Source organism: Trachemys scripta, chromosome 3, assembly GCF_013100865.1.
Source record: "Trachemys scripta elegans isolate TJP31775 chromosome 3, CAS_Tse_1.0, whole genome shotgun sequence".
Taxonomy (NCBI): Eukaryota; Metazoa; Chordata; order Testudines; family Emydidae; genus Trachemys; species Trachemys scripta.
The window spans coordinates 7,725,344-7,748,760 of record NC_048300.1 but is presented as its reverse complement, the minus strand read 5'-3'; the positions used below and the strand labels follow the sequence as shown (position 1 = coordinate 7,748,760).

The window sequence follows — 23,417 nt, the reverse complement described above, 5'->3', positions numbered from 1 at the left end:
TTAGCCTTATTTGTTAAGCACCTGAGTGAGGTGACTGGACTGAAGGGCAAACACCTACCAGTGTTACTACTGATCCAGACTGTTCTCCAAGAGAAGTCAGAAGGGCTGTGCCCACATAGCTCCGAAGATATCCCACTATTGTAATTCCACTGACGCTAGCACTAGTGGAAGTAGTGTTATTGATGGGCTACCAGTGTTTCAGGTTGAACAACATGGCAGAGTGCTGGCAGCCAATCTAGACGAATGCTCCCAGCCAGTGAGATTAAGCAGAGTGAATAAAAATCATTTTTTTAATTTAAATTTGATTTTTTGATCAAATGTTTGAGGAAAAGCCTCTCTAAAGATAGTTTTAATTAAGATACATTATAGCTCAAAGATAGCTCATCATGGAATAGGGATTATAAATTCTATAGTACGAGACAATATATTCATGTAATGTTTAAGAAAAGTTTTGTAAATGAGTTCCAATAGTTCATGGATTAGGGATCCAATGTTATGGGGTTCCACAGGCTTCTGTATAGCTTTAGGTTAATTTTTCTATCTACCCAATTGGACTCAGTGCTCAGTCTGAAAGATACCATCAGAGATGCTTAAGTTTTGCAGTTCTCAGACTGTGGTTGTGTGTCTCCAGAGGCAACCTGCTTGTTAACAGCAAAAATGTTTTAAAATAAATATGTAGAGGTGAGAAACAACAGACCTCAACTCTGTTGTCCCTCTGCAAATTTGTGTACAGTCAATCCCTTAGCTCTCTCTAAGAGTGCAAAGTTTCAAAAAGTCCAATGAATACAAGATTGTTGAGGTGGAATATATCTGGACAAGGAGAAGAAGTCTGGAGATAAATGTGCGAAGCGAGGGACATATGCTTGTTTTATTAAATTATATGTTTGCTGTTGAAAAAAATCCAGAATACATAATGTTGTTTTAGTTAAATAAAACAATTTAAATGTCTGTCTGGTGATGTTCTCCTCCTAAAACAGCATGGCAAGAAAATCCTTCAAATATTAATGATTAACCTGTTGAATTGGAGATATTTATGAAGCCATTGGGAGGTGAACTATCTCCTTCAATTACCTTCGGTAAATGAAATAACCAATCATTCATTTTCTGATATAGCTGTAAAACTAATCTGAAAAGTTCTCAAAATAAAATCAGTTTAAAAATGTACAGTGTGTAGGTTTCATTTTTAGAAGGTACCTCTACCTCTGAGAGGTGAAGAATATGTATTAAGTTATAACAACCAACAGAATGCACTTTTATGTAGAAAATGATTAAATTGAGTCTTCCTGACTAGTGATTTAAATCAATTTGATTTAAAATCGAATCCACCCTTAGATTAAGTAAAACTCACAGCCCTTCAATGTATAGAACTGATTTAACAGCAGCAGAACAGGCCCCAGTCTCGTTTCACAGCAGCTCAGGTGGACGTTTGAGACTCTCCATCCTGTCATCAGCACTGATGGTTGAGGGTCTAGCAGCATGTAACGCCTGGCTTACAATGCATGGGCAGATCTGCATGCAGGACAGAACCATTAAGCAATAAGAGTCTTGACTACAGTAATTGTCCAACCAGACATACTATAGAGGTTATGGATCTATTCCAGCTACGCTAGGAGTTGTGCAATAGGTGCAACGATCCCTAAACCCTGCAGATGTTTGCAGAGCTGCTGCGTATGAGTACAAATGATGACCATGCATCACCCATTCGTGTTTCAGCGGTACAGTTCTCCAACTCAGAGAATGGGTCACAATCAACTATGACAGCCAGCCTCTTTAGACAGAGTCAACTCAAGCATTACTACAGTCAAACCAAGGTCCTAGGATTTGGGCCTTATAACAACTGGTCCATACGACAAAGCTCCTTTCCATTGCACATGAAAATGTAATGCAGCCAGCACCAAGCAGAGAGAAAGCTGCTGAGTAGGGCTTACCTGCCCACCCTTCCTCTCAGCAACAGGTCCCAGTAGCCTCATCTACCAGCTGTGCTCTCTACAGGTGGAGCAGAATTTAAGAAACCTCATTTCCCCTAGAAAAGTCCTAGCAGCAGCAGCCACCAGAAGGAACCAACTCTTAAGTCTCTAGGAGCAGCACTATTCTTGGACTGTTAGCACAGTGATGGCTCCTGCTAGGAGAACTATCTGAACACCCAGTCACTTTCCCTCTGACACTTGCCACTCACATCCTCCACCAGTATCAACCCAGGGCATCAGGGGACTGAAATCAATCCACGTGTCCTAGAAAGGTTAACTTCTTCACCTAAAAGCACCTAGGGCATTAAAGTGTACCCAAAAAGCTACCTGCCCAAGGACTAAGCCTGCTAATACCTATGACCATCACACCTACACCACCACACTACTGCTCAAGTACTATCCCCTGTAATTTAAGCCAGCAGTTCTCAACTAGGGGTCTGGGGCTCCCTGGGGGGCTGCAAGCAGGTTTTAGGGGGCCTGCCAAGCAGGGCTGACAGACTCACTGGGGCCCATGGCAGAAAGCTGAAGCCACAGGCCCCAAGCCCCACCAGATGTGGCAGAAGCTAAAGCAACTTAGCTTTGCTGAGCCACCTGTGGCATGCAGCCCCAGGCAACTGCTACCTTCTAACACCAGCCCTGGCTTTTATATGCAGAAAAACAATTGTTGTGTTACAGGTGGTGCACGGAGTTTTTAATAGCATGTTGGGGGGGGGGGGGACTTCAGAAAGAAAATGGCTGAGAACCCCTGATTTAAGCAATACAGTAACTGTCTTGTTGTGTTGCATGCCTTGCCTTCTATTTAGGGCTTATTTTGAAGTGCAACATACTGTTTGAACAGCAGAATAGAATCAGTCCTATCAGTTTCACTGGTACTTGCTAAATATATTCCTGTTCTAATATCTGACCAGCTATAAGGCAGTATGAGCACTATAGGACAGTATTTATCAGGTAAATCGGTAAGTACTGGTGAAGTTGGTCAAGTAAGTGAGTTGACCGAATAGTTACTTTTAAAGTATTTAGAGTAGCAGCCGTGTTAGTCTGTATCCGCAAAAAGAACAGGAGTACTTGTGGCACCTTAGAGACTAACAGATTTATTAGAGCATAAGCTTTCGTGGACTACAGCCCACTTCTTCGGATGCATATCATATGCATCCGAAGAAGTGGGCTGTAGTCCACGAAAGCTTATGCTCTAATAAATTTTAGTCTCTAAGGTGCCACAAGTACTCCTGTTCTTTTTAAAGTATTGTATCTTTTCCTTTTCTGGCTTCACACCACTTTTCCTTCCTCTAATAGGTCATGCTGTCCTTTGCATTCCATTTCCTGCTCTCTTTATTCTACTCCTTCCCCCCCCCCCCCCCCCACCCACACACACACCCCTCCTCCTTTCCATGTTTTCTACTCCTTTCTTCTGCTTTGAAAAGTGTGCTGCGAGCGTGGGCAAATGTATGCCCATCCCACAGAGATCCATCCTCACATGGGTCTTGGAAATTGTTAGCCATTTGATACCCCAGGGATTACCACAGATCCAATGCAAAGTTGGGCAGGAGTGGGCACCGTCTGAAAAAAAGCCAACTTTCTCTCAGCTACTGGAAAAAAGTAGTTAGAATTCTTACCAGTGTGTTGCACCTGGACCCTGCCTGGGGATTGGTATATCAGCCTCTTGCCATTAGGTGTCACATGTTTGAAGCCACCCCAACTCCTGGGGAAAGGAACACACTTTTCTCCCAATCCCCACCCCCTTCCAGATCTTCTTGATTGCTCTGAAGGTTGGCAGTGCTGTCCACTACTCTATCACTCCCTCATTGTGGAGAGGGGAGAGATAGGTTGCTGGAAGAATTCTTCTGTCACCCAAATGCTGTCTATATACAGGTTTACGTTAGCTTAACTATGTCACTCAGGGGTGTGGATTTTTCACACCCTTTAGCACCTTAACTGAGTCAACTTAAATTTTAGTGCAGCCCTGGCCTTAGTCACCCTGGGCAAATGATCACTCCATCCTCAGCCTCCTTGAAATCAGGAGTCTAAAGGAAGAGGCAGGTTTGATTTCCCCTCTGGATGACAGACTTAAGTTGCTGGGGAGGCCACCTACTCCAACTCTGGACCACTTTGCCATCTCTAGACATCTTCTGGATTTTAATAACTTTAAGCAGCTTGCCACTTGAATTTGTCTTTAAATCAGTTTACTTAACTCCCAATGGTCATCTCTACCCTTTCCCTTTGCTTTCCCCCCCCCCCCCCCCCAAGCTAGACCAGCACACCACTCCTCCCAGTCCTTTCCCACCTCCAACCTATCCTACTCACACACCCATCCCCTTCCATCACAGTGTAAACACATGGTCTCAATTCCCACCAAGAAGCTTAACTTATGAAACAGAGGTCAGACACCCATCCTGCTTGATATTTAGGGCCCAAAGATATTCAAGAACAAGTAGGATCTAAGCTTTTGTTTAAAGTACTTACCTAATCCTTGAGTCACAATTGGAAGGTTACACAAACATAATCAGCACAGTTGCCTCCCTGACCCTGCCAACAGCTTGAAACAGTGATTGAAATGCTGCTTCCCACTAAGTGCACTGGGATGTTAATGCCACTTTAATGTCAGCATAACCATTTAATTACAGATTGGGGAGAGACCAGAAGTGAAATCCACAAAGAAGAAGAAAAAAAAAAAAAAAAAAACATGAGGGAAGACAGAGGGAGTAGGAACATCTGTGGTCCTAAAGGGGGCCAATTTTCTGACTACATTATGCTACTTCTAGATGAAATATTGATATAAGCAGCAGTGAAAGAAGTTTAGTTACTACAGTGAGACCATGTTCTGTCTACCCTTGATCTTCATTCAAGTCTCTCAAAGACCCCAGGGAAAACTCCATCACAGATTGACGGCTGGGAGGTATTGTAATTTTAAGTTTATTCCTGGCCCACAGGCCATAAGAACTGTCCTCCCCACAACACAGCTGAAAGGGGCTTTGTCTACACTGATGCAGAGAAGGCTTTCTAGTCATTTTAAGACAATTCCATTGAGCTAATAGATGAAGAAAGCACCTTTTTTGTCCATGCTGATAATCTCAGTGTACTGAAAGAGAGCTTCTGAGTGAATGTGTCACTTCAGAACCGAAGTAACAAGGAAAGCCAAGTGAGATGTCATGGTTGCTTTGAAGCGTATTACAAAAATATGTGCAGGTTTAATTTTCCTCGTTTTTACTGGAGCATTTAAATGTAAGGTGCCCCTTAAAAGCCACTCTTCCAGAGGAAAGTTTCTATGACTCCAACAGGAGACATTGCTTCAGACATTTATAATTGTCCCCCCCCCCCCCATCTCCTCCCCAACTAGTTATGGTGGTCTGATCTAAGGGCAAGACTGCTACATTGTTCAGTGTGCTAGAAGTATAGCGAGCATGGCAATTTTCATAGGAAATGCTTAGATTAAAAGCCACCACAGACACAAAAGTTTATGTTTTGTACGGCCAGCCAAGGGGCTTATTCAATGCTCGGGCAGTTTACTGCTATAAAAAGGACATTCACACGCCATTTTCCCAAGATATTAAACAAGTTAACACTAACTAGTGTTAGTTAAAGAAAAAGTGTAGAGTGGGCTCCGAGTCATGGTGGGGTGTGCCAGATAAGTATAACTCTCTATGTTTCTGTTTTAAAGTTCATTTGAATTGGCACAACACAGTTAGAAATCTGCATGTCCCAGCAGATACTACACTAAGCTAGTGCCAGTCATATCCAGGATGATGGTGAGCGTCCTGTCCTCCCACAAGAGCTCTAACATGCCAAGTCCCTTAGGGATCACTGCTCCAAGGTATCAAGATACAACCATTAAAAGAAAACTATCAACATGGACTGTGATTAAGGACATGCAGCCTGTGTTTCATCTAGAAATCATGGTGGTCTCACAGGTAATAACATGGACTCTGGATCATAAAAGAAGATCAGCTGTCTGAAATTGACTCCAGAAGAGACTAAAGCAATGCTAACTGGAAGAGGTAATCTTATTTGAGCACCAGCAGTTTATATGCATTATCTGAACTTTCAGTTATTTGTTCAGTACTTCCATGAAACATTCAATGTAGTTTATTATGACATTTTGCTCTTTTAAGGCCACTGCAATTTCTGCCCTTTGTTTCTCTTCCTTTGCCAGCCTCCTTTCTTTCTTCCTTTCCCTAAGTTTGTGCATCATCTCCTTTCTCCCCTCTATTTTCTTCCCTGCTGCAACTCACATTTTCCCCAACCCCCTTGCAAGCCTCACTAAGGCCCCATCCCTCAGTCTGTTAAAATGATCAGCAGTTAACTAGTGCTGACATAAGCTTTAGAGTTCAAACCGAAAGAGTTTAATGGGGGCTGGGAGAAATTCACCCCTCTCCGTCATTACTTCAGCTGCCTGCAGACTCAGGAAGACAACAACACATCAGTTACACTTTCCAAATGTGATCAAAGTTTTCTTTGCAACCATGAAGGCTAGATAGACCAAGTCAGCCACATACGTAGACAGATAGGCCAGAACCTACCCACAGGTCAGGTATTTGGCTTAAGTCATATACTGTTTCCATGCTCTTAAGCACGCCCTTGGTACTCCATTGGGACTGTGGATATTAAGCTGAAGTTCCTTTTCCTCCCTACTGTATAAATACAAAATCCTAGAGTACAGGGAGCATTTTGTTTAAGGCATTTTGGTTTTCAGCTTTCAAAGAAACCAAAATCACTCAGCAGTTCCAGGACAGTTACTCTGTACTGCCTCCACAGGTCTCAAGTGGATAGAGTCAGTCCTCACCGACTCTGGGGAGGGGCCATGGTTGTTAGTTACAGCACCAGCCCAGCCACCATGGTACAGACACTGGTGCAGCCAACACATACACACACACTCCAGGGGAATTTAAAGCAGGGCCAGTCAGCAGAGCAGGGAGTGAAGACAGGGACAGGGCAAAGAGCACAGCACAAGGAGGAGGCAAACAACAGATCTACCCCTGGGCAGAGCCCAGCCAAGGGGAAGGGGCTCCAGGATACGCAAGAAAGCAGCCAGCCCCACCAGTGGGAGGAAATCAGTCCCCCAGCAGGGGGGGCTCAGCCAGCAGCCCCTTGGCAAGGGAGACAGATATTGGGGTCACAGCCCCACTGGGAAGAGGAACCAACTCCTTCAGTACAGGGCTCTGCCATCCAGCCCAAGGGGGAAGCAGCCCAAAGGGAGAGGGAACCTGGGGTGGGGGGTCACAACCCCCCCAGGAAGGGGGAAGCAGCCCCAAGGGAGAGGGAGCCTGGGGTGGGGGAGGTCACAACCCCCCAGGAAGGGGGAAGCAGCCCCAAGCGGAGACGTGGGGGGGTCTGAGCCCCCAGGGCGCCCCACCGCAACACGAGCCCCCCTCGTACCTTCCTCTTCTCCTCCACCTCCTCGGGCAGCGCAGCCATCGCGCCCACCGCTCCTTGCTCACAGCCACCCACTTCCCTCAGCGCCCGCGGCGGCTCATATAGGCTCAGGCCACCTGACCCACGCGAGCGGGGCCGGGCACCGCCTCCTCAGCACCTCCCCCACCTTCCCAGCAGCACGCGGGCGGGCGGGCGGGCGGCCACCATAGAGATCCAGGAGCCTTTCCCACCAGGGGGAGCACTCGCCTGGCTTTGGGAGGCCATTTTGGATCCGGGCGGGAAAGCGTAGCTGGGCACGTACGCTTGGTGACCCTGCCCTTAGGTCAGAGGGCAGCGAGAGACGCCCGTCTCCGTCACGTGTTCACACCGCCCCTCCTATCACAACCGTAGCCTCCCGCCGACGTAAATCTCAACCGCCGAGCTCCGCGCCGAGGGGGGAGGCGAAGTGCATTGTGGGCGTTGTAGTTCTCGGGATCCAGGAGCTGTACAGCGTATAGGCCGAGGGACGGGGGGAGAGAACTACAAATCCCGAGAGGCGGCGCGCCGTTCTGGCGGGAAGGTAGCGGTGGGCCAGGCGCTGGGCGAGCGGAGGTAACGGCACTAACGGCTGGAGGGAGGGAGAGCGCTCGGATGGGGTGCGGGGTAAGGGCCACGAGCTCCGCGAGAGAGATGTGTCCGGCTGGGCAGAGCCGTGTCCCCCTATGGCCAGGTCCCCGGTGGGACAACAACCTCCCGCTGCTGCCGCCGCCGGTGTAGCCCCACAAATTGCTCCCCTCCCCTTTTGCTACTGGGAGCGGTTTCTGCCACGCAGCGTAGCAGTTTGGTAAACACTCCCGGTCTGCTTCCTCTGGGGGGGGGGATGGTTGCAAAACGGGAGGGATGGGGTTGTGGTGGAAAACACTCCCGGTCTGCTTCCTCCTGGCTAATGTGCCAAATTGATCTGTTGCATGATTGAGGCATACTATTTTACTTTTTTGTGTGTGAATCCGTGAAAAGGGAGGTAAGGTTTGGGGGAACGGAGCATGCCCCTGAGCCCAAGGTGAGACCACAGTGGCCCCTTTTCATTTTTTCCACTGGCTTCTCCTTGCTTAGTTCCAATGACTGGGCTGCTCATGCACCTGTCACTGGTCCAGGGATGGTTGCGAAACGGGAGGGATGGGGTTGTGGTGGAAAACACTCCAGGTCTGCTTCCTCTGGGGAGATGGTTGCAAAACGGGAGGGATGGGGTTGTGGTGGAAAACACTCCCGGTCTGCTTCCTCTGGGGGGATGGTTGCAAAACGGGAGGGATGGGGTTGTGGTGGAAAACACTCCCGGTCTGCTTTCTGTGGGGGGGATGGTTGCAAAACGGGAGGGATGGGGTTGTGGTGGAAAACACTCCCGGTCTGCTTCCTCCTGGCTAATGTGCCAAGTTGATCTATTGCATGATTGAGGCATGCTGTTTCACTTTTTTTTGTGTGAATCCGTGAAAAGGGTTTTTTTTTACTTTACTCTTCCAATTTTCATCATATACAAAGCAATTTTTGGGGCCCCTTCCATAAAAAAAAGTTGCAATACTCTAGTAACATGTATTTGGAAATGTAAAAAATAACCAGTGAAATACATTCAAAAATTAATTTGTAATAATTTGAAAATACACTAAATCCAACATTTGAAAACATTAAATGCTTTAATAGGATGTAGACATTTGCAGTTACATAATGGGCTCTCACTGGGTGATGGTGATGGTTGGTGCAAAAGGGCTGTCGCTGCCTGGAGGTGGTCTACAAGGACCCCTAGGTCCTTCTCCTCTTCCGTTACTTCTAACCAATGCGTCCCCATCTTGTAACTAAAATTGTTGTTAGTCATCCCCAAATGCATCACCTTACACTTTTCACTATTAAATTTCATCTTATTTCTGACACTCCAATTCACAAGCTCATTCAAGTCTCCCTGCAGAATATCCCTATCCTCCTCCGAATTCACAACGCCTCCCACCTTCGTATCATCCGCAAACTTTATCAGCCCACGCCTGCAATCGGTTCCGAGGTCAGTTATAAATAGATTGAATAAAATGGGTCCCAAAACTGAACCTTGAGGCACTCCACTAGTAACCTCCCTCCAACCTGACAGTTCACCCTTCAATACGACCCGCTGCAGTCTCCCCATTAACCAATTCCTTATCCACCTCTGGATTTTCATATCAATCACCATGTTTTTCAGTTTAACCAATAATTCCTCATGGGGTACAGTATCAAACGCTTTACTGAAATCCAGGTATATTAGGTCCACCGCATTTCCCTTATCTAATAAGTCCGTTACTTTCTCAAAGAAGGAGATCAGATTCGTTTGGCACGATCTGCCCTTCGTAAAACCATGTTGTAATTTATCGCAATTGCCATTAACCTCCAGGTCCTCAACTAGTTTCTCTTTCAGAATTTTCTCTAGCACCTTGCACACTACAGATGTTAAACTAACAGGCCTATAGTTACCCGGATCACTTTTTTTTCCCTTTCTTGAAAATAGGAACCACATTAGCTATTCTCCAGTCTAACGGGACCACCCCCGAGTTTACAGATTCATTAAATATTATCGCTAATGGGCCTGCTATTTCCCGCGCCAATTCCTTGAATATTCTCGGATGAAGATCGTCCGGTCCTCCCGACTTAGCCCCATTAAGGTGTTCGAGTTTTGTTTCTACCTCGGATACGGTAATCCCCCATCCTGAATGCCCCTCTGTAATGGTGCTAGTAACCCTAATACCTTCATTGGCCTCATTAAACACCAATGCAAAATATTCATTGAGATATTGCGCCATGCCTAGATTATCTTTAATATCCTCGCCGGCAATAGTCTTCAGTGGTTCCACTTCTTCTTTCTTTGCTTTCTTCCTATTTATATGGCTGTAAAACCTCTTACTATTGCTTTTAATTCCCCTCGCTAGGTCCAACTCTACACGGCCTTTGGCCTTTCTCACTCTATGTCTACATTCTCTGACTTCACTAAGGTAAGTTTCCTTGCTGATCACTCCCCTCTTCCAGTCTTTGTACGCTTTCTGTTTTTTCCTAATCGCCCCTTTGAGTCGGTCGCTCATCCAGCTCAGTCTAAATCTCTTGCTTAGTAATCTTTTTCCCTTTTTTGGGATACAGGCCTCTGACAGCTCATGCATCTTTAACTTGAAGTAATCCCAGGCTTCTTCTGCCTTTAGATCCATTAATATGTTTGCCCAATCCACTTCCCTTACCAGTCCCCTTAATTTGTTAAAATTGGCCTTTTTAAAATTATAAACCCTAGTCTTTGACTTAATTCTGTTACTCCTTCCATTTATTTTAAACCGAATTAGCTCATGATCACTGGAGCCCAAATTGTCCCCTACTACCACTTCCTCAACGAGGTCCTCACTACTTACCAGAATCAAATCTAAAATGCCCCCCCCCTCGTCGGTTCAGCTACCACTTGATGAAGGAATTGATCAGCAAGCACATCTAGGAACATCTGAGCCCTATTATTGCTACTAGCGTTTGTTCCCCAATCTATATCCGGGAAGTTAAAGTCCCCCATAATTATACAGTTTCTATTAGTATTTACTTCTCTAAACACATTAAATAGTTCCTTATCCATATCCTGGGTCGATCCCGGCGGTCTATAGCACACCCCAAGCACTATCCACGGAGAGGCTCTAGTAGTCCTTTTACCCTGTGTGAGTATTGCCCAGACGGACTCTGTGTTATCTATTCCATCGACTATTATTTCTTTACAGCTTATTTCACTATTGACATACAATGCCCCCCCCACCCGTCGCTCTGAGGACTCTGCCCCCCATGCCCCATGTCCCCATTTCCCCCCTGGGGGACCACAAATATGTTTAGCACCAGGACCACAAAAAGTTAATCCATCCCTTTTTGGGGTGCAGGCTCTGGGATGGAGTTGGGGTGCAGGAGGGTTGCAGGCTATAGGTAGTTTGGGTAGTTTGAGTGAGGGGTGCAGGCTCTGACCTGGGGCATGGGATTGGGGTACAGGAGGGGGTGCAGACATGTGGGCTCTGGGAGGGAGTTAGCAACTCAGCACGTTATATAAGAGAAATGAACTGCAGTGATTTCATATAGGCATAGAAACTGATAGAAGACACTTTTACATATTCAAAATGTGAGAGGCAGAGTTGGAGGGAGGGGGTGTCTGTACAATATTTCACCGCATTCAGTCTCCTGGCTGGATCAGTAACGTAGCCGTGTACAGGGCTGCCCAGAGGATTCAGGGGGCCTGGGTCAAAGCAATTTTGGGGGCCCCTTCCATAAAAAAAGTTGCAATACTATAGTAACATGTATTTTGAAATGTAAAAAATAACCAGTGACATACATTCAAAAATTAATTTGTAATAATTTGAAAATACACAAAATACATTATTTAAAAACATTCAATGCTTTAATGGTATGTATATATTTGCAATTACATAATGGGCTGTTGCTGGGTGATGGTGATGGTTAGGATGGGGTCGGGGGGGGGCCCCACACCTTACCATGGCGCTTACCCCCTCTCCTGGAGCCTCAGTGTGCTGCGACCAGGAGCGGCCCCGGACCGCGTTGGAGCCACTGCGCTGCAGTGCGCCAGGGCCGCTCCCGGACGCGGCACGCTGAGACACCGGGGGAAGACGGAGGCGGGGGCAGCCTCCGACATATTCGTGGGGGCCCCTGCAAAAAATTGCCCCACTTGGCCCCCCCCCCCCCCGTCTGGGCGGCCCTGGCCCTGCAACACTTGTATAGGATAGAGAGGAGCTGCGTTGATTAAGCTTTGACAGGCTAGGAATTGGAGGCCTGTGCCTTTAAGACCCCAGCCCCAGGAACCCGCCCCCTGCTCCGAGGCTGACATGCAGGGTCCCTGTGAGAACAAAAAAACAGCCTCTGCCCCCCCCACACCCCTAGATTAGCGAGCACAGTGGGTGGCTCATCCCACGGGGTCACTGTTCCCCCCCTCCCCCTCCCTAAACGGGGGTTTTGTACCCACACGGGGTCTGGCAGTATCTCCCCTCCCCCGCTTAACCCCGGCTCTCACCCCCCACCACCGATTTTTGCCCTTCAGTCCCTCTTCTGCCGCTAGCTACAGTAGCTTGAACCCCCCAGGCCAGTAAAATTCTGCCCCCTGCTCAGACCCTGACAGCCCCCCCGCTGCGATTTGCCCCCCTTAATCCTTTTAAACCCCCCCAAAGAGGAGGCAGCAAATCGTTAGCAGAAGTAAGGGCAGAGAGAGGGCAGAGAGAGGGCAGTGGCTACAACGAAGGTTACTGGGCATGCTCAGTTCGACTGAGCATGCTCAGTACACCCAAAGTAGCAAAACGGGAGTGGGAGCAATTTGTGGGGCTACACCGGCTGGGGGAGCTGCCCCAAGCCGCGTGGAGACCGAGCTCAGCTCTCCTCAGGGAAGGAGGCATCCAGTGCGCTTCACCCCTGGACCTCCCGGCGCTTTGCAAAGGAGGACAGCGCCATCACCCCCATTGTATAGATGGGGAAACTGAGGCACGGAGCGGGGAAAGTGACTTGGCCGTGGCCACCCCGCAAGCCGGTGGCAGAGCTCTCCGGAGTCCCAGTTTGCTGCTGTAGTCACTAGGCCAGGCTGCCTCATTGCAACACACATCCCCGGAGGGAAATTTTAACTTGCTCTGTTTAAAATCAACATCCAGGAAGGGGGACTCTCACCCCAATGTAGTGGAAGCTGGCAGCACGGGTTGCCTAGTGGTTAGACCACTGGACTGCTTGGGGATCTTGGGCCAATAACTTTGCCTTTTTGTGCCTCAGTTTCCCCAATCTGTGAAAAGGGGATAGTGTTACTGACATTCTTTAGAAAGGGCTTTGAGCACTATGGATGGAAAGTACAACATCCGAGCCAGATACTATTGTTATAAATAAGTTGAACGATGCTCATTGCAGTTACCACTGAGGTGAAATTAGTGGCATGTATTTGCTACCCAGTAGGCAGCAGTCTTCTTGGCATATGTCAACTCTGAGCACATGACCAGGATTCATCACCGAATTTGAAGGGGTAGGGCTAGAATTTTTTTTTCTTTGTCCCTCTGTACAGCGAGTGTAGGCAGAGTTTAATTTTCCTTTGTAAGTGATCATGAGTTCTTTACACACAAACATCATGTGATTCAGGGGCAGGGCATAGAGCTTAGAATTCTCCGCCATAAAAACTCAAGAATTCCTTTAGTTTTTATTAATCAGAAGACTTTCTTCTGTGTGTCAGCCACTAGAGGGCAATGGGCATATTAGCAGGTAGGTTAGAAATTTCCCCCAATCCCTAAGGATGGTAGTGTGAGCAAGGGAGAACAGATTGTTCCATTGTAAAAACCTGGGTAGGGAGACAGTGCTTCCCTGAAACAACTTGCTTCTGGTAACAAAGTCTGACCTTTAGATATCAACTTGCTACGTGCACCACTTCCCATCATTTCATACACAAGGTAGTACATTTTGACAGTCTTTAGAATGTATACCTCTGTCATAATTTACAAACATCACTTCTTATTCTTTGTCTAGCAAGTAGCAAATTATGACAGGTAACTGACCTAAATCAGAGACTGGAAATAATTCTATTAAAAATGAAGAGTGGTCAACAGGATTAAAGAAGAGTGCCTATTGGCAAGAACAGATCGTTTTAATCAATTCTCTATTTGTTAAGATTCTGATCAGTGACTTATAGCAAACATGAACTATAAGGCTCACAAGAAGCCCAAGGTGGACTGACTTAAAAATTGTGTCTGAGAAGAACTGAAACTGATGTGTACTTAATGCAATGTATAGTACTTCTTTACATGACCAGAAAGAATAAATGTATTGCTAAAAAGAAGGGATAAAGCCCCTATTGTAGGAAAAGCAAAACTGGCAAAAACCAGCCTGCCACCAAGTAAAAATGAGAAGTAATATGAAAATTGATATTCAGATTTTACTCAAAACCTGTGCAATTAATTTCAATGAGATTGAACTGGGCAGAATTTAGCCCATTGCATAAAACCAATCTACAGCATTACTACTCATGATCTAATTTTGGCAATAGTTGCACACCTTGTCTTAGTAAGAAAATGATTGGAATGGATTGATTTGCCCTTCCCTACTACACCTGACTGCTCTATTCTTGTGTGCAGACAGAAAACTAAACTTGACAAGAGTCTGAATGTCAGGATGCTCAGAGCAAGATTCATGTCAATTTCCCATTGTTGCACACTGGAAAAGAGCGAACAGATATAAGAGGACACAGCAACCGTAACAGGACACAACACAATCCTAATTTATTTATTTATTTTAAGTAGATCAAGATTTTGACATTCCTTTAAGCTTCAATACTGACTTCTCTGCTATACAAATGTAATAATAGCGAAACTGTATATTTTGGTATTCAAAATGTCATAGTAGGAAAGTTTTCCTTTTTAAAAGTACCTTGTTTTTGTTCTAAACCAAAAAAAAGGACAATAACTAGATTGACCAGGAAGTTATGATTTATTTTTCATTTCTACTACATACCTTATGGTTTCCCAAAGGAGTTAACTTACATTATACAAACAAGTGCAAACAATTCTGGGCTGGAACAGTTTGTACTGGTTTTTCCCCCCTCCCGCCCTTTCTCTTTTACAGTTCACGATGTAATCCTAAAATTACTAGCAATTCCCTTGATGAACTGATAGTAAGGGATGCACCTTAACTAGAACTGCATAAGGTCCTTTGTCACTAGGATTGCTCCATCTACTAAGCTATAAGTGCTTTTGGGCACAGCTCTTGCAAGTTGTCCTGTGAGCCCCATTGACTTAATCAGGACTCTGTGTGAGCGCAGGAATGTCCCTATCCAGAAGAACTTGTAAAATCAAGACCTTTGTTTTTTTTTCCTAGTACTCCTACTGTTTGAACAGTGTGTGGAGTGTTTGAGAAATGCAGTGAATGAAATGAAAAATACTGAAGTGTTTCAAGAACAAAGCAGTCCTGTTAGCTTATAATACATATTGCCTGCATGTTTTATTTGCAAAACATGGAGTGAAGTAACTGATTGCTAAGTGGATAGTTTTCAATAGAAGAAAACTTGGGCCCTAATACTGCAAGGACTTGTGCCTATGTTTAATTTTAAGCATACTAGAAAACACACTTATTTCAATGCAACTGCTCCGGGTCAGAGCCAAAAATTGCAACTACAACATACTTTTCAGAGCCAGGCTATAAACTAGACTATCTTGGTCTGCAGCTTCTATTAAAGAAATATCCTAAAATGTTTTTGCTTAAAAAGAGGACTTGTTTTATTCTCAGCTTGGGGGGAAAAAATCTAAAATTTTAATTTAAAATATATATTTTCCAAAAGAGCTTAAACTGGTATTTGAAGATAAACTAAAAATATTTGCAATCTCCCTTCTCTTAGGCTTCTCCAAGTCTCAGCTCTCCAGATTCTAGGCTGTACATAATACTGCTGGCTGCCTTCTCACATGTACAGAGAACAAACACATCCACACCATTCCCGAAGAGCTCATCTGCCCTCTCTAGTCAGTTAATTCTAATGCAGGGCCTTGCTTCTGTCTAGCCCATGTAGCTAGTGTCTTTCTCCCTGCATGTAGTACCATCTTCTCTGTACCTTCCTACAGTTTTGCTACTGTAAGAGCCTTCTGCATTACAGCTTCTCCCACTTGCAACAGCCTTCTTTTATCTCTCCATCGCATTTCAAATCTGAAAACGTTTTTTCCTCTTGTCTATACCTCTTATTTTATCTTTCCATCTGCTATTATTTCTCACTATTACTGTGTTGTTTAACTCAAAGTGGTAGGAGTTCAGTTGATATGAAAGGCACTAATGAATACTGTGCAGCTTTCATTTGTAAAGTGAGATGATAGCTTGATGATGCTAAAGTGCAGTAACTCTTCAAATCATGGAAATTCTTTTTCTACGGTAGGAAATTATGGAAGGTTATGAATGCTCCTAACAGAAGAAAGAAAACTCTGTTTAACCATCTATACATGCTGCTTCTGGGAATGAAATCCCTCAAGCTATTAACCAGAAAATCTGGGAGACTAAAAATGCTGTTGACAGAACATTTTTGCAAAAGTCAAGTCCCGTGTGTGTGCCTGTGTATCTCCTCCTACCTTTGCAGCAAGAAGAAAAAAGAGAATGGTTATGAGCAAGTTGACCAAGAAAGATACATGAACTTGGTCCGTTCTGTCATATCTTCCAAAGCCAGCCCTCAGACACCAGAAACATTGTTTGAAGAAGATAATCTGATATATGGACCAGTGAGTAAGTCTCCAGTTAAGGATGTTGAAGCAAAAATTCCAAAAAATTGGGTCCCTCTGGTAAACTCCAATAAAAGAACTTCGCCTCTAAACAGTGACCGAAAGCACCTGCTGAAAATCGGTTTACAAAGGCACAAGGTGCCCAGTGTGACGAGTGTTCTTCAGCAGACCATGCCTTTGGACCAGGCTTTCTACCTGAAGAGGTGGAAGCAGCGGATGATTCTGGAACTTGGAAAAGATGGTTTTGCAGAATATACCAAAAGTAAGTCTAACCAAAATGCTTCTAAAAATAATGGGCCAGGCTCTCAGCAGCATAGCTGCCGGATCTGGCCCAAGAAGACACACACGTTGCATATCCATATAGCAGCGTCCATTTCAGAATCTCAAAGCACTTTACAGGAATGCCCGGTATTAATGGACCACATTTTGAGGCCTTCCCTGATTGCTTATTCAGGGACACTCCCATTGACTACAAGAACCACAGGGGTTGAACCAATAACCTAATAGTACTTAGTGGTAAAGTGGGATTAGAATTGAGGAGTTCCTTGCTCCAACCCCCATTATTTTGGTAGTGCCTGCTAGAATCTGTAATAGGTTGATACTTCCCACCTGATTTATGGAGTTTGACTAGAACTTCTACAGATAGAATGATCTTTTTTTTTCCGTGTTTGGGAATAAAGTAGTCACTGCACTACATAACACCACAGTGTAACAATGATTGTCTGAGGGTCATGGGACACTGAGAATTTTTGGATAACTGGAGATGACTGTTCTGGAGACTTTGATATTTGCGTTCAGGGACCCAGACCTGGAGTACAGACTTCAAAGCCTGCTGGCCAGTTATCTGATTATAGACCACTGGCTGTCTCAACAGCCTGAGGCTCTTCAGCTAAGTGTCTTTGGTCCTGCTGTGTGTGCCAAACCAACCAGCATTTGGGCAGCCACTTGCCCAAGCGTGCTTGATATATTGAAGTCCTTAATGTGAATTCCAAGTTTTTCTGTGAAGTCCTAGTGCATATGAAGTCTTTAATTCATAAAGACTGTCAACTGATTTCCCCATGGTCAGTGGAGCTAAGGCACCGTAGTCCTGCTGAAACGCCCAGTCTTGGGGATGCTGGCTAGCTCTTTGACACTTCTAACATAAATTTTTGCTCAACTGAAAAGCTGAATTTGCTGTATTCACGTCCCGTCTGTGTTCTTGAATATTTTCATGAGCAAACATACTAGCCAGAATGTTCTACAGAAACAGCAAATTTTAAGCAGCTATCATTCTTAACTCAAACCTTATCCTAAGAGTTATGTTCAGTCAGTTAACAGGTGCATCCAATTAAAACTAACCATCGCAGCTTTGATATCAAATACAATGAACTGCTCACAAGCATTGTACAGGCCAAGACTGATTCATAGAAATTGTATGGCAAATATGTTTGACTAAAGAATAAATCTGACCACATTGTAAATTGCTCCACTCAATTCATGAATACAGAGGCTAATTTAGATTAATACTTTAAATAATTCCATTATTTGTTCCCTTCCCCTTCCTATACCCTGGAAGCTGTCTCAGCACCAAAATGGGGCTGATTTTAGAGTCTGCTTTTTAGCTAAGCTAAGCTGATTGTATAGTAGTTTTTAAAATGCGTATTTATTCCATATATGAGCATTGCTTATTAAGAAAGGGGTTTTAAAGATCTTTTTTCTGTCATCTTTCATAGACATCTTCCTTCAAGGAAAACTATTCCATGCAGCTTTGGAATCTGTCTTTTTGTCTGAAGAGGTTCCATTGAAGGAGCAGGAAAAAGATAACACTGTCGCTGGCTACTTAGCAAGTGTGCAGCATGTCCTGAGAGACATCAGTGGAGTAAAAGCTCTTGAAAGTGCAGTTCATCATGAGACTCTTCACTATTTAGGCCTTGTAGATTGTGTGGCTGAATATCGGTGAGATGCTGGTTCTCCTATTATACCCCACTGTGTTTTCTATGACTTTGGTGACCAAACAGCTGGCTTGTGGGCCAGATCTGGCCTATTTGATGTTATGTGGCTCAGATGGTAGGACACATCACGTAGCAGCTGGGAGGTTGAGTGGACTGGGGGAGGAAGCCAGAGAGACTGTGGCGCTGAAGAGGCATCAAAGCAACAGCACCAGGGATGGAACAGGGGAGGTCAGGCAGGTTCAGAATGAGAAATAGGGATGGGAGGAGGAGAACAGGGGAGATCACAGATTGCCCTGCTAACAGCAGTGCTGCTATTCTTTAGTGAGTAACCTCTGCACACCACTGGAGCATCACATTAGCACGAAAGGGCTTAGTGAACCAAAGTGGTGTCCTCTACAACTGCCACTGGTATTTGTACTTATTGGCCCCTGGATCTAATCCAGCCTGTGCAGAAGGAGTTTATAACTTAGGCTGTCACCAGCAATGTAATAATTACAAGTGACACCTCATCAGCAGGAAACAGGAGAAATAGAGTAAAGTGAGTGACTTACGTGTCTGATGTCATGTTTTTGCATTAGCACTAAGTTTTACTAAAATACTCCCCTTTTGCTTGGTTTTACAGAGGCCAGTTATGTGTGATTGACTGGAAGACTTCAGAGAAATCAAAGCCGTATCTCCGGAACACATTTGACAACCCACTACAGGTTGCAGCATATATCGGAGCCATAAACCATGATGCTAATTATGACTTCCAGGTCAGTAGGCCTACTACCTGCTGAGACAAGCAGGAGTGCTCACATCAACTTCATTTTTCCCCACTCACGTCCTCTAGTCATCCCCTATCCAATATAGAACTGCATCTAGCATTTACACGCTTGTACCTGTCCCAACCTAAGCAAATTCCACCATCATTGCTGCTCCTGCTGCCTCCCTTGGTCAGCAGTATGTTGTCAGTGTACTCAAGGAATTTTCCACTCCTCAGGCCCTTAGCTAATGGCACAGCTATTGAGAAGTGCTGAGCTCCCAAATCTCCAGCTGAACTCCGTGGGAGCTACAGGTGCACGGCCCTACGGAAAGTCAGACCCTAACGCAGCAAGCCAATTTACAGTGGGAACATAGCATCTGGGAAATGCACAGCGGGGGAGAAGGACCATCCAGCTCCATGCTGCTTTGCATGAGCGTGGCAAGTGAAAGGGGTGGAGAGGAATCAAACTCGAGAGCAGGCAAACAAGGAAATGAGCTCGTAACAAACATCCTGATTGCCTCGTAGAAGAGTGCCTTTAGTCCACTGGCAATTGAATGGATGTGGTTAAATGCTCTCCTTAAACCATCCGGGAACATTACTCCGTTCCTTAGCGGTTAAGGGAAGTGGTGCCCATTACTCAACAGCTGAGGAAGGGATGTGTGTTTATAGACTCCAAAGAGGATCTGCTTGGCCTGAAGGAAGGCAGTTCCTGATTTGGAGAGGGAAGATTAAAGCAGGAGAAAATGACAGGATACCCCAAGGCCCTGTCGAGGGCTTTCTAGGAAAGGAAAGATAAGTTAAGCTGAGGACTTGTATAATGCTATGGCAGGATCATTTCATTGAGAAATATAGGAAGTAGCTACATGGTTCTGTTCCTTTTTAAAAAAAATGGCTCTGATAACAGGCCAATGATATCACTTCATTCTTCACTGTTAACTTTTTATGTTGTTTTATTTGACAAGTCTGTTAGGTAGTGGAACATGCCGAAGTAACCATTTCCTTACAGCCTGATTTGCTGAATAGCATGGGCCTGAATCTGTACTGGTACAGGCAAAAATCGACTCAAAGTCAATGGGAATTTTGTCAATGTCCAGAACACAGGATTAGACCCTTAAGGCCTGATATGCAGGATTGCTCAGCACCTACAACTCCAAGACAGTGGGCACTCCACACTTTGGAAAATTGGGCTCCTGGTGCTTTATTGTGAATAACATTGCTTATTAAAGTTAGTGGGGTTTATTTTAGCTTTACATTGATCTACATGGTGAAAATGCAATTTAATCTTTGGAATAGTCAACTGAACCTGCATAGTGATATTGAACTACTGATATCCTGCTTTTCATTGCAGGTTAATTGTGGACTCATTGTGGTTTCTTATAAAGATGGCTCCCCTGCACATCCACATTTCATGGACTTGGATCTGTGCTCTCAGTACTGGAACAAATGGCTCCTGCGCCTTGAAGAATATACAGAGAAGGAAAAAAAACGTGCAATTGAGACAAGTTAGAGGGGTGTGGTCTGAGCACAGAAGTGAAGCGGGAAGTCCTGAATTTTAATCTAGTCTCCGACACTGACCTTCTTTGACCTTGGGCAAATCACTTAATATCTCTACCTCTTTGTCCCATTTGTAAATTGGGCCTAATACTTGCCTACCTTACAGAGGTGCAAAGAGGATTTAATGGGCCAACTTAAATTGGGCTGATATTTACATTTTGCAGCAAGCCTTTATAAAACCTGAAATCCATAGAAATGTTCCCACAATTAAAGAAAAAATCCAGTTAAAAGTTTATGTAAGCAAACTATCACACTCTTGCAGTGTTTGAAACCTAACCCTTGCTGAACTGAGAACACGAAAGTGAAATTGACTCTGAACCAAAGCAAAACTTGCATTGTCAGAGCTGAGTGAAATGCAAACAATAAAGAGCATAAGTAGTGACAAGTAGACTGGATTTTAAACATTTCAGCTCTTGCTAATCTCTCATCTGTTTACAACATTATGTTGACAGTGTCCCTCTGAAGCCAGAAAAACTGCAAGTGCTAAGAATTATAACTAAACCTGCATTAAGCAATCACTCAGGATGTTAAGACAAATTGGTTGCTTTAGCAGAAGTGGCCCCCAGAAGAGGAGCAGAAATGTAATTGGCATAGCTGAAGACGACCCGTAAGAGCCCCCTAAGACAAGAGGTTGCTCTAACGACTCTCTCTCGTACAGGTTTCTCTGCATCAGTACAAAGCTGGTTCTCTCAGATAAAGCAAAGTGAGAATGAAACGGAGGCTTTGTACCTTAGGCCCCAATTGGGCAATAAGTTCCATACAAAGACTCTTGTGCCAACACAGCTCCGCTGATTTCACTGGGGTGTTGCATAGATTAAGGGGGCCCACCCATGCAGAACTAATTGCAGGATCAAAACCTTGGGATGTATATTGATGACAGTATGTTTTTCAGAAACCTTATTTTGTGATTTTGAAATTTAAGAACTGAACCCCGATGCTAGTTCTTAAATAAACAAGTAAAAACGGCAACCATATCCTTCACGGACTACAAAGGCTTTCTGTTGACTATGTTAAGTTGACTAAATAACAAGTTTATCGATTAATAATTAGTCCTAAAATACAGGAGTTACATTTGAGACTCATTTCATAAAAACGAGTTTGTAAGAAGAGATGGTAACAAGATAGTGTTGTAAATGTTGAATAAACACTGAACATTTCTTCTTAGGTGGTGTTGCTTTGTGTATGTGTCAACATTTCCTATTCATTTCATTCCTTTGAATCATACACTTGAACTTTTCTTGTCATCACTCAGGATTACATATTTAAGAACAGCTGATCCATAATTTTAAAGACTACCAACTAGACAGTACCTGAAAAGGACTGAACAGGTTTGCTTTTGAACAGAAGAAGGGCCATGCTGGGTCAGACTCGTATAGCTCAACGGTTCTCAAACTGTGGGTCAGGACCCCAAAATGGGTCACGACCCTGTTCAGGCTGAAGCTGAAACCCAACGCCCAGGGCCAAAGCCCGAGGGCTTCAAGTTATAGGCCCCCTGCCTGAGACTGAAGCCCTTGGGATTCGGCTTTGGGCCGCCCCACCCGCCTGGGGCAGTGGGGCTTAGGCTTCAGTCCCCCCTCCTGGGGTCTTGTAGTAATTTTTGTTGTCAGAAGGGGGTCGCTGTACAATGAAGTTTGAGAACCCCTGAATTGTAGCCCAATATCCTGTCTTCTAACACTGACCAATGCCAGACACTTCAGAGCAAATGAACAGGACAATTATCAAGTGATCCATCCCCTTATCTTGTTACCAGTTACTGATCCATGAGAGGACCTTCCTTCTTATCCCATGACTGCTTACTTTGCTTAAGAGATTTTGCTGTGGGATCTTGTCAAAGGTGTTCTGAAAGTCCTAGTATGCCATGTCAACTAGATCTCTCTTGTTGACGCCATTAAAGAATTCTAATAGATTGATGAGGCATGATTTTCCTTTACAAAAGCCCTGTTCATATAGGTGTATGATAATTCTGTTCTTTACTATAGTTTCAACCACTGTGCCTCGTACAGGCTGTTAAGACTAACTTCAGTGAGTGCCAAGATCACCTCTAGAGCCTTTTTTTAAAATCAGTTTTACATTACCAGTCCTCCAGGCATCTGGTATAGAGGCTGATTTAAACAATGGATTACATACCACAGGTAGTAGTTTTGCAATTTCATATTTGAGTTCCTTCAGAACTTTTGAGTGAATCCCATCTGGTCCTGGTGACTTACTACCGTTTAATTTATCAGTTTGTTCCAAAACCACCTTTAATGACACCTCAATCTGGGACAGTTCATAGGTGCTGGAACTACGGGTGTTGCTGCACCCCACGGTTTGAAGTGGTTTCCATCATATCCAGGGTTTATAGTTTGATTCAATGGCTCTCAGTGCCCCCACTATAAAAATTGTTCCAGCGCCCCAGGACCGTTCCTCAGATTTGTCACCTAAAAAGAATGGCTCAAGTGTGGGAATTTCCCTCACATCCTCTGCGGTTTAGGTGCTGTGCCACAGCATTGTCTTCCTTGAGTGCTCCTTTAGCACTTTGATTGTCCAGTCGCCCCACTGACTGTTTGGCAGGCTTCTTGCTTCTGATGTACTTTACAAAAAAATTTGCTCTTTTTATGTCTTGCCAGTTGCTCTTCAAATTCTT

At 44.7% G+C, this 23,417-nt stretch overlaps 2 protein-coding genes across 3 annotated transcripts in view; one reads left to right on the top strand and one right to left on the bottom strand.

Annotated features, from left to right (window-relative positions):
- The window catches only part of SNX5 (sorting nexin 5), a 38,540-nt gene extending 31,046 nt beyond the window's left edge, over positions 1-7,494 (bottom strand). The window contains exon 1 of the mRNA XM_034764068.1: positions 7,338-7,494. Within this exon, the coding sequence (XP_034619959.1) occupies positions 7,338-7,376 (39 nt within the window). The 5' untranslated portion in view covers positions 7,377-7,494. The remainder of the gene's footprint in view (positions 1-7,337) is intronic.
- Positions 7,495-7,868: 374 nt separating this feature from the next.
- Positions 7,869-21,921, top strand: MGME1 (mitochondrial genome maintenance exonuclease 1). Of its 2 annotated transcripts, none has more exons than XM_034764067.1 (5): positions 7,869-7,925; positions 15,700-16,823; positions 18,274-18,496; positions 19,115-19,247; positions 20,586-21,921. In XM_034764067.1, exons 2-5 carry the CDS (start codon positions 16,241-16,243, stop codon positions 20,742-20,744), a joined length of 1,098 nt encoding a protein of 365 aa, XP_034619958.1. In that variant the 5' UTR covers positions 7,869-7,925; positions 15,700-16,240; the 3' UTR covers positions 20,745-21,921. The 2 variants fall into 2 exon arrangements, with proteins under 2 accessions (XP_034619958.1, XP_034619956.1); XM_034764065.1 differs by having other exon boundaries at positions 7,877-7,925; positions 16,222-16,823.
- Positions 21,922-23,417: the final 1,496 nt, after the last annotated feature.

Coding starts and splice junctions, on each gene's coding strand:
- MGME1 (XM_034764067.1), top strand. CDS start 16,241: ATGAATGCTCCTAACAGAAGAAAGAAAACTCTGTTTAACCATCTATAC. Junction 16,824..18,273: donor TTTTGCAGAATATACCAAAA/GTAAGTCTAACC, acceptor CATCTTTCATAG/ACATCTTCCTTCAAGGAAAA. Junction 18,497..19,114: donor GATTGTGTGGCTGAATATCG/GTGAGATGCTGG, acceptor TTGGTTTTACAG/AGGCCAGTTATGTGTGATTG.